Consider the following 12,033-nt stretch of genomic DNA (forward strand, 5'->3'; position numbering starts at 1 on the left):
TGCTAATAGCGAACGACAAACAACTCATGCTTTGGGAAGGGCCCTGGGCCTTGAGTCCCTATGGTAATACATGAATACTGAATGGGCAGCCCCGAAACTACAAAAATTAAACCAGCAGCCCAAAGTCAACCACATGGCAAATACTGAGTGACTCTAATGTGAGAAGGAAGAAAAGCTGAGGGCAGAGGACATATAATTCAGATGTAAATACATATGTATATCAATGAAATTTAAAGAGTATAACAGACATATACATGCATTTACATAAACATGTAAATGGATATTGTGGATTTTTAACAAATGATCCTTGAGAATACCTCACTAATAAAACAGAAATCTGAGCGTTTTATAAAATAATTTTGTGAACACTGGTGGGGCTCCCCCCCTCCCAGGAGTACCTATATACATTTCATCCAAATAGGTAACTCTTCTGTGTTCTTCTCCCCCGAATGCTTGTATACATGTGTTACAGACTTTACAAAAGTGAAGAACTTGTAAATTGTTTTGAGAGAGAAGTCACAAGAAAGTTTATATCGAAAGAGAAAATTAAAAGCAGGGTTGTCTCAAAGTCTGACCTGCTATGGTTGACATGGGGAAAATCGTACAACAGAAGTTTTTTGTTGGGGTATAAGTCAATCACAAAGACAAAACAAATGACCACCGTGTTGGATTGGATGAAGTGCAATGTTGGGTCTGGAGTGGAGAAAGGGGGAAAAGTATTTCTGAGGTAAAAAGAAAAAAGTAAAATGTTTTGGAGCAGCAGGGGAAAGCAACTTCAGTAGTAAAATTAAAAGGAACTAGACACACGTGGATGGGATTTGGTTGCTGACAAACTTCCTTAGAATTCCTTGGGGGGATCTGACTAGATTCATAGGAAAAGTTTATTCACAATTTCAGAGAAAGGATGAGACACCAAATGATTCACACTGGTCAATGAATGAACGGTCCAGTTACCTGAGGAGGTAGGGTCTTCGGAAAAATCTGGCAACTCTTCAGGAGGATCCCCGTAGAAGGAATTGAATTTGTGACTTGACACAGCTGCTAGTACTGCACCCTAAAACAAAAGGATGGAAGAAAAATTAAACAAATATGTAAATACAAAAAAGTTCAATAACAAACTAAAGGAGTATTCAGAGAGTCAAATCTATAGGAGATGACAGCTAGAAGAGGGGTAGCTTTTAAATGATTCTGGATTCCTTCAAATTAATCACACAGGCATACACGAGGAGAACACCAGTGGGGCTGGGGAAAGTATGTGAAACCATTTACATCTTGAACTCAGCATGTACCACAAAATGGAATATTCTGCAGTCACTATGAAAGGATGTTGAAGGATGTTTAATAAAACAGAAAGATGCTTGTGAATTACATAAAAAAGGTTTCAAAACAATCTATGGTATGATCTCATTTTTGAACAACAAAGATTAATACAGATATAAAAGACTGAACATATATGAAAATGCTAGCAGCATTATCTCTGGGAAGTAGGAATGAGTCCGTTTTCTTTTTAAACATCTTTTGCCCCTCCCTCTTTGTTAACAGGGACTACGTGTTACCCTAGGACAGTAATTCTCCATCAGGCCGCATAGCGGAACCAAGTACAGGCGGCTCTTTTTTTTTTTTTTTAAGATTTTATTTTTTTATTTGACAGACGGAGATCACAAGTAGGTAGAGAAGCAGGCAGAGAGAGAGGAGGAAGCAGGCTCCCTGCTGAGCAGAGAGCCCAATGTGGGGCTCGATCCCAGGACCCTGAGACCATGACCCGAGCTGAAGGCAGAGGCTTAACCCACTGAGCCACCCAGGCGCCCCAGGCACCTCTTTAAACAGCATACACAGCTTCCCCTGACTCCTCGTTGAGAATTACTGTCCTGTTGAGTGCATGACACCCCTTCAGACTGCTAGATGCAAGAATGTCAGGAACCGTGACAGTAACAAGAACAGCAATAAAAGTTATTTTGTGAAAATGTTCAGTTCTGCGAGTCTGTTAGGCATGGGTCAAAATATCTGGGTATATTCCACAGCTCTGCCATTTTCCAGCTGCCTGATACTACTTGAGTTGATTATTTAACCTCTTGAAGTCTTTCTCAGTTGTAATGTGAAAATATTAAAACTGACATAACTTACTGTACAGGGTGTCAAAAATCATACTGTATACGAAAGTGCTTTGCAAACCATAAATCATTTTGGAAGTGTAAACCATCACTAGGCTTACCGATGTATCGCTAGAACATGAGCACAACCTTTTGCTGGTCCAAGTAGAATTGCTTATTTAGGTAGTTAAAGTATCAAATCACTTAAGTAGTCTAAGTCTAAATTTTAAATACTAAGGGGCACCTGGGTGGCTCAGTGGCTTAAAGCCTCTGCCTTCGGCTCAGGTCATGATCCCAGAGTTCTGGGATCGAGCCCGGCATCGGGCTCTCCGCTCAGCGGGGAGCCTGCTTCCTCCTTTCTCTCTCTGCCTGCCTCTCTGCCTACTTGTGATCTGTCAATTAAATAAATAAAATCTTAAAAAAAATTTTAAATACTGAACTCGTGGATTTTTCTGCAAAGAAAGAAAAAATCTTTTTTTTTTCTTTTAAGAGAGGGAGGGGGCAGAGAAAATCTTAAGCAGGCTCCATGACCAGTATGGAGCCCAACATGGGCTCAGTCTCACAACCCTGAGATCATGATCTGAGCCGAAATCAAGAGATGGAGACTTAACTAATTGAGCCACCCAGATGGTAACCCCCCTTTTTTAGAGAGGGAGAGAGGGGGAAAAAGATAAATTTTTTATGTGTGTAGGCATTTATTAAATATATGAAAACATTAATAGAAGCATGTTTCCCCAAGGCTCATTTTGGAGGGGGGCATGTTAGGGTTTCTTTCTACAAATATACATGGAAATGAATTGAACACAGAAAGGGAAGGGCAAAAAAAAAAAAAAGAGACATGATCTTGGTGATACCATTCCAGGCAACTTTTCAGATTTCCTTTTTTTTTTTTTTAAAGATTTTATTTTTAAGTCATCTCTACACCCAATGTGGGACTTGAATTCACAACCCCAAGATTGAGAGTCACATGTTCTTCCTACTGAGCCAGCCAGGTGCCCCAACTTTTTAGATTTCTGGAAGTCTAGGGTTAATGCATGAGAGGTCCCTATGTGGAACATTATAGTCAGTTACCACGATGAAAAAAGAAACAGCACCGAATGTTGAGTTCTTCTTTCTATAGTAGAACCTTATTTCATTTCACATACACACATGTTCCCTAAAAGCTGGGTGGGAATGGAATTTTTATATATCAAAAGTTTCCCACACACTGAAACTACATTTTAGAGATGCTTTATTTTTCTTTCCAAATGAAGTTCAACTGAGTTTCTTAATATGTTGAGTTTATGTTTCAGGGCCTGTTCCAGCTACTACTGTGCTCAAAGATCTAGAAATACTTATGCCAGGAAAGCACTATTTAAAAGAGCCTTTAGAGAGGTAAATTCTTTTAAGACAATAGTAGCAAGTTCCTAATTTATCTGTCTTATGGTTAGCAGTTTTCTTTATTTAGTTCTCTAAACTCAGTGACTGCATGTAGTTTGAATAGTCAATGCAAAGCTATTATGTAAAACAGCAAAATGGTTCCAAAACAGTTTATGGATTTATAGAATTATAACCTTAGCAGATGAGTCATTCTAAAAGACTCATTTTACGTGTGAGGAAACTGAGGTCTGGAGAGGCTTCACAACCTGTTAAGGTTGCTGTCAACTTAAGAGATAAAATCAAGCATAAACAGAATTGAGGTCCTCTGACTGCTCTCCCAGGTCAAGGGTTTTTACTATACCAGGTGTCAGAAATCTTTTTCTGTAAAGGGCCAGATGAATATTTGAGGCCTGCAGGGAATCTGGTCTCTGTCACAACTATTCAACTCTGCCATTGTAGCATGAAAGCAGCCACAGACAATATGCACACTGCTATGTTCCAATAAATCTTTATATATAAAAATAGGCTATGGGCCAGATTCGGTGCCCAGGCCATAGTGTGCCTCCTCTTGTACTACACTATTGTTATGAAGGAGACTGGGTACAACGACATCAATCTAGATTTTACACAGGTAGTTCTTCAAACTTGTCAGTTCATTAAGTCCTTGACAAAGAAGTTTTCTACCTACTTTAATTTAGACGGTATACTTAAGAAAGTTCTGAAATATAACGACCATGAGTTAAGAAGACTATTCACAATCTGCTAAGATAACAGACATTAAAGATAAAATTTTGCACTGAGCAAATTAGGCAGATTCTGAATTCAAACAAAAAGAGAACTGGGGTGCCTGTGTGGTGCAGTTGGTTAAGCGTCTGACTCTTGGTTTTGGTTCAGGTCGTGATCTCACAATCGTGGGATCAAGCCCCATGTTGGGCTCTGTGCTTAGCACAGCGTCTGCTTAAGACTTTCCTTCTCTGGGTGCTCCATGCGATACGTGCCCTCCTTAATACCCACGTATTGCATGGAGCACTGGGTGTGGTGCATAAACAATGAATCTTGGAACACTGAAAAAAGAAAATTTAATTAAAACAACAACAACAAACAAACAAAGTTTAGACCCTCATGATCTGTGCTGGCTGACTGAACCATAAAAAATAAAAAAAGACTTTCCTTCTCCCTCTGCCCCTTCACACACACACACACACACACACACACACTCACTCTCTCTCTTTCTCTCAAATAATTAAGTAAATCTTTTTAAAAAAAGAGACAGAGCTACAAGTAATAATTCTAAACTCAATCCTAACTATTGTTAATATGTCAAACATCAAAGGGAATGCTCCCAGTTAGATGATTCTGTGTCTCATTTAGGAAGTGGAAAACAAGAAAATGGTTAGCTCAGACTTCTGCTAAGTTAAACTACTCAATGCACTTAAGGAGGTAACACAGTTATCAAGAAAGGAACAGGAAAGCGGTGCCTGGATGGCTCAGTTGGTTAAGTGTCTGCCTTCGGCTTGAGTCATGATCCCAGGATCCTGGGATTGAGCCCTACGTCGGGCTCCCCGCTTAGTGGGGAGCCTGCTTCTCCCTCTCCCTCTGCTGCTCCCCCTGCTTGTGCTCTGTCAAATAAATTAAAATCTTAAAAAAAAAAAAGAGAAATGAACAGGAGAGTGAATACAGATGAACTGCTGACTTGACGACAATAGCCAAAAGCCAATACTCCCTTTTTGGTGCCCTGAGCTCAGAAACAAGTCCCATGAAGCCTAATAGACACAAAAGCAGGGAGGTACATTTTAAAAAGTCCAAATACCAAACACAAGTTTTGAAATGACATGAAGAATAATTGGCTTTGCATCCAAATGGCAAAATAAGAGAGTCATATTGTAATATACTGAGGGGGCAAAACCCATCACAGGGTTATACGAATACTCATGTCACATAAGGATTTGAGAAAGGATCATTTTATTAGGATTCAGAACACTGAACTCAAAGCCCTTAAAAAGGGTGAAATAGAACTTGGAGAGGTTGAGGTTGAACAGAGATGACCAGAAGGCCGGATAGCCATTTCAAGGTAGAAATGGTAAATGTTTTGGGTTGATTACGTGTAAGAACTGGGTCCTCGATGATGATGATGAGGTGAGATGACTGATGACATCAGACCTCCTGGTATCTCCCTGTAGAGTCATAGGCAGTGTTATCATTCAGTCTAGTCAGCACAGTCTATGTGCATAGGGTACTCAAACGGACCTCAAATGCAGGTTTAAAACAGGGAATTTTACAACGTTAAGTCGGGATACCTGACTAAAGGAGGCTGTGCTATCTTCTCTGAAGAAGCTGAACAATAAGACTTGTTAAGTGTAGTAGATATGACTACATTTAAGAGGAACTACACAGAATAGGTATCTTAGGAATCCTTTTGGGTCTGTGTAAAAGTATTTTATAAAGATGGTCTTTTAGTGTACATAATAACTTTCAAAAGCTAGACTGCCTAACTGAGGAAGTAATACATTCTATATTTCAGAATCAGAAATTAATAGAATTGCTTTGTAAAATCAAGAGAAAGATCAAAATCACTTCAATTATTATTTCTGGAACTGTTCATACCACAATAACAGTTTTCACTTTTCAGAGTCATTGGTGCTTTCTGGGTAGCAGACTTGCTGCTCTGAGTAGGTAGAACCCACAACTGCTGTGCTAATTACTTACCCCCTCTGTACCACTCCTTGCTATAGGAGAGGACTGTATATAAATGCTGGCTTTCGTTAGGGTGCAAAGGTCCTCGACAAATCCCTAAGTTAGTTGTTGAATTAATAGAAAGGTGAAGACCGCCAAAAGGCAGCTATTAAAGCTTCCTGGTTGACTGCTCAAAAGGCAATGGTTAGGTGCAAGCATTACTCTTGGAGGTGCTAGGATTCCAGAAGGTGCTGGACAACAGAACTTTCTGTGCTGACGGAAATGTTCTATACCTGTACTGTTTCATACAGTGGCCATTAGCCCCCATGTGGTAGTGAACACTTGATACATGGCTACTGCAACTGAGAAATCAAATGTAAAATTTTCTTTGATATTCATTAAAATTAAAATCACCACATATGGCTAGTGGCTATTGCATGTACAGTACATCTCTGTAAAGTATTGGACAATGGCATTCCCGAGGTTTTTCTAGTTCTGCAAAGTTCAGGAATTTGAGGGACTGACTGGTAATTCAGAGAAGCACACAGGCTATACTTTGGCAATGTGCAAAATCGATAAAGGAAAATTATAGAAAATTATCGGAAATCTCCCTCACTTTCTCTATGTGCAGTGTAAGGAATAAATGGTTTTATCCTCTAAACTAAATTACATGGATTAAACTCACCATTTTCTGAACTGAATGCAATACATTTACCCAAATACAGAATACTGCTTCTATGGGTTTTTTTTTTTTTTTTTTTGAGAGAGAGACAGCACGCACTTGAGTTGGGGGGGATTAGGAAGGGACAGAGGGAGAGAGAGAATCTTAAGCAGGTTCCATGCCCAGTGTGGAGCTTGATCTCACAACCCTGAGATCACAACCAGAGCTGAAATCAAGTGTTGGATGCTTAACCGACTGAGCCACCCAGGCGCTCCTATTGCTTCTACTCTTTTTTTCCTTTACAAAATTTCTTCGACATGCTTCACTGTAGGGAAATTTGCTTTCTAGAGGTAGAAATAATTCATGAAGTAACGAGATGATTTCTGGAACAGATTCTTTGAGTCTCTTCCCTAGACAAGCTCAGATGCTGAAAGACATTCCCCTATAGCACTGCCCCCCACCCCCAAACCTGACTCCTGGCTTGGCAACTACAAGTAGACGGCACCCAGGGTGACAGAAGAGGTGTGTCTCCTTAAGAGATACCCCCGAGCACAAGTTTTCTAGACAGCCTAGATCACAGCCTGTCTTGTGCATCTTATGTTAATATTCAACTTGAGAGAACAGGATTCTCATATCTAGTCTTATACTGAGGCCTACAGTATTTATTAAAGGAAGTATTGTTTGTAGGAATTTTTTTAAAGGAAAGTATTAAAAGTCTAGAGCTTAGTGTAAAACAAAAAGAGGGAAAAAAACCCCAACATCTGAAATGTCTGGTGATCAAAATGAGAAATGCAAATTTTCCACTGTCACTCAAAGATGTAGAACCAAATAATGAAAGAGAGGGGAATAAAAAGAAGTGTGTGATAATTTGAATCACATGCAGGGTTCCATTAACTTTTTAAAAATCTATATGTGAAAGATAGTCTGAAAATGATGTTAATGTTAATTGTTCAAATAATTCTCCCATTAGAGATTTATCATCTCCTTTGGCCTACTGAGAGGTTACATGCCAAAATGAATGAACAAATATGGAAAGAAATACTTTCTGATTGTTGAGTATAGATATTACTGTAATGAATAATGAGCCATAATCTTGAACTTTCAAAGTAAAATGAGTAATGTTTTATATTCTGGCATACAAAAGTTCCACAAAACTTTCAGAATGAGAAAAAGGTTCAACCTCAAAAGTAAAACTCACCAAAAATACATACAAATTTACTCAAACAGGTATAAGTCTTTTGGAGGGCAGGTTATTTATAGAGACCAAAAGTCTTCAATACACGCATATACTTTGATGCCAACAATTCCACTAGCACAAAACTTACCCTAGGAAATTAATCATAGGTATACATAGTTTTATTAATGAAAATAGACAATACAATAGTATTCATGGCTGTGGAAAATGGGAAGTGATCCCTGTGTCTAATAGCTGGTTAATTAAGTTATGATATATACAATATGATGGAATTTTGTGGAACCTTTCCGTTTGTGCTTAAGAGTAATGACTCTCAGTAAGGTGGCCATACCATAATCAACCATGAGACTTTTTAAATAAACACATGCCCCTCCAACCTCTAGCATAACTAAGGCTGAGGGAGGGCTGGTCCCTTGGGTGAGCTGGGTGGTGCAGTGAGCCACGGTTACTATGGGAATGGGTCATATCCCTTAAGTGTACTGAAGAGGCAACCAGTATGTAAGAAAAGTATTTTGTCATATGGTTAAAAAAAAAAGTGGGCTATGGGAAATTTACATAAAATTAAACATTTTAAAGTGCAATTCATTAGCATTCAGTACATTCACGATGTTGTACAGCCACAGTTTCTGCCTAGTTCCAGAACGTCACCTCCCCCCACCCCCAAATCCTCATAAGCATTAAGCAGTCACTACCCAGCACCTGGAAATCACCAGTATACTTTCAGTCTCTATGGATTTACAGATATTAATACCTCTATTCTAGATATTGCAAATAAATGGAATCCAATATGTGGCCTTTTATGTCTCTTTTTGCACATGGGATATCCAATTGTCCCAGCACCATTTGCTGAGAAGACTACTCATTCCCCCATTGAATTGCCTTGGCACATTTATTGAAATCAACTAACCATAAATATAAGAGTTTATTCCTCAACTTTCAGCTGTGTCCACTGATCTACATGTCTACCCCTATCCCATACTAGTACCAGAATCCTGATAACTGTAGCCTTATAGTTAAGTTAGTATGAGTCCTCCAACTTGGTCCTTTTTTCAAGATTATTTTGGCTATTCTAGGTCCTTTGCATCTCCATATGAATTTTTAGGACCAATCTGTCAATTTCTGCTTAAGAGATTGTGTTTAATCTACAGATCAACTTGGGAAACACTGTCATCTTAATAATACTGAAACTTCCAATCCATGAACATTAAATGTCTCTCCATTAATTTAGCTTTTCTTTCATTTCTCTCAGCAATGTAAGTTTACAGGTCTTGTACCTCTTTTGTCAAATTTATACTTAAGCATTTAATTCTTTTTGATGCTACCATGAATGGAACTGTTTCTTAATTTTAAGATTATTCATTGCTCATATATAGAAATACAATTCAATTCTGTATACTGATCTTGTATCCTGTGACCTTGCTGGACTTCTTTGTTATCGCCCCCCCCCCCGCCTTTTTTAAAAAGATTTTATTTGTTTTAGAGAGAGAGAGAAAGAACACAAGCAGGGGGGAGGAACAGAGGGAGAGGGAGCTATTCTCTAACAGACTCCATGCTGAGCCTACAGCCTGATGTGGGGCTTGATCCCAGGACCCCAGTACCATGACCTGAGCCAAAATCAAGAGCTGGACACTTAACCAAGCCACCCAGGCTCCCCTGTTTGTTATTTCTACGAGTTTTTTGTGGATATCTTAGAATTTTCCACATATAGGATCATGTCATCTATAAACAATGACAGTTTTACTTTCTTTCCAATCCGGTTATCTTTTGTTTTCTTTCCTGATTATACTAGAGCCTGAGAATATGTATTTTTTAAGAGGTTCCAAGGTGATGCCAATGCTGCTGATCTGGGGACCACACTTGGAGATCCACTGCTTTAAAGAACGTGTATCTCATGATGGAAATGACACTTGACGTGCGTCATGGAAGGGAAGTAAATGTTTCTTTTTTTTATATTGACATATAGTGTATTATTTTCCCCAGGGGTACAGGTCAGTGAATCATCAGGCTTACACATTTCATAGCACTCACCATAGCACATACCCTCCCCAATGTCCATAACCCAGCCACCCTATCCCTACTCCCCACCTCCCACCCCCCAGCAACCCTCAGTTTGTTTTGTGAGATTAAGAGTCTCTTATGTTTGTCTCCCTCCCGATCCCATCTTGTTTCATTTTTTTCCCTCCCTACCCACCATGACTCCCTGCCCTGCCTCTCAAATTCCTCATATCAGAGAGGTCGTATGATAATTGTCTTTCTCCAATTGACTTATTTCGCTTAGCATAATACTCTCTAGTTCCATCCATGTCATAGCAAGATATCGGGTTTTTTGATGGCTGCATAGTATTCCATTGTATATATATACCACTTCTTCTTTATCCATTCATCTGTTGATGGACATCTAGGTTCTTTCCACAGTTTGGCTATTGTGGACATTGCTGCTATAAACATTCGGGTGCACGGGCCCCTTCGGATCACTACACTTGTATCTTTGGGGTAAATACCCAGTAGTGCGATTGCTGGGTCATAGGGTAGCTCTATTTTCAATTTTTCGAGGGACCTCCATACTGTTTTGGAAGGGAAGTAAATATTACAATATACTATAAGTATAAGATCCTCTCTATATACGTGAGGAAAAATGATAATCCAAGTGATCCAAATAGTCTAAGCATAATTACATAATTACTTTGGAAGAAATACATAAACAGAGATTATCCAGTGAGGTTTTTGGTGCTCTATACATTATTTGTATGTATGTATATATGTATGTACATATGCATGTACTTATTGATTGATTGATTATAAACTCTACACCAAATGTGGAGCTTAAGCTCACAACCCCAACTTTGAATTTAGGAGTTGCATGCTCCACTGACTGAGCCAGCCAGGCGCCCCATCTATACATCTTAAAAAGCTTTTAAAAATTTCAAAATGGGGGCACCTGGGTGGCTCAGTGGGTTAAGCCTCTGCCTTCAGGTCGTGATCCCAGGGTCCTGGGATCGAGCCCTGCATTAGGCTCTCTGCTCAGCAGGAAGCTTGCTTCCCCCTCCACCCTGTCTGCCCCTCTACCTACTTGTGATCTCCCTGTCAAATATATAAATAAAATCTTAAAAAAACCCTTCAAAATGTTACTGTCAATGACTAGAGAAAAGCTAAAACTGTATGGAGTGTCCATTCTGGAATTACAGTTATTCATAAACAGAGTACCAAATCAAAGGTATTAACATTAGAATCATAATAAAACAGGGGTGACTGGGTGGCTCAGTGGGTTAAGCAACCAACTCTTGATTTCTGCTCAGGTCATGATCTCTGGGTCATGGGATTGAACCCTGAGGCGGGTTCCACAGTGGAAGTGGAGTCTGCTTGAGATTATCTCTCTCCCTCTCCCTCTATTCCTTTCCCTACATGCACTCTCATTCTCTCAAATAAGTAAATAAATCTTAAAAAAAGAATCATAATAAAACAGTAACAACAATGATAAGGTTAATAACAAATAATATGCATAGAACAATTACGAATGCCACATACTATTGTAACTGCTATAAGATATTAATTCATTGAATTCTTACAGCCCTATGAGTTAGCTATTATCATTATCCCCATCTTATAGATAAGGGAACTGAGGCACAGAGAATTTATTTATTTAAAAGATTTTATTCATTTATTTGAGAGAGAGAGCCCATGCATGCACAGGAGCAAGGGGGAAGAGCAGAGGCAGAGGGAGAGGGACAAGGAGACTCACACTGAGAATGGAGCCCAATGCGGGACTTGATCTCACAACCACAAGTTCATGACCTGAGTCAAAATCAAGAGTTAGATGCTCAAATGACTGAGCCACCCAGGTGCTCTGAGGCACAGCGAATTTAAACAACTTGCTCAAGGTCACACATCTAGTAGGTGTCAGAGCCATGATTACCCCAGGGCAATGTAGCTCTAGGGCCTACTCTTTCCCATAATGCTGTATTCCTTCTGTTTCTTCTTGCCACAGACAATAACAATTTACTTCCTCTAAGTAACAAAAGCAATCTTCTACTGCTTTCTGTGAACTTCCTTTTCAA

General features: G+C 39.3%; 1 protein-coding gene across 2 annotated transcripts in view; it reads right to left on the reverse strand.

The window, feature by feature from the left end:
- Positions 1-12,033, reverse strand: part of CASK (calcium/calmodulin dependent serine protein kinase) — a 342,806-nt gene that overhangs the window by 83,555 nt on the left and 247,218 nt on the right. For both annotated transcript variants that reach the window (XM_080794824.1, XM_080794823.1), the window contains exon 10: positions 955-1,054. In XM_080794824.1, the coding sequence (XP_080650950.1) occupies positions 955-1,054 (100 nt within the window). The remainder of the gene's footprint in view (positions 1-954; positions 1,055-12,033) is intronic.

This window comes from Martes martes (assembly GCF_963455335.1).
Source record: "Martes martes genome assembly, chromosome: X".
Lineage (NCBI taxonomy): Eukaryota > Metazoa > Chordata > Mammalia > Carnivora > Mustelidae > Martes > Martes martes.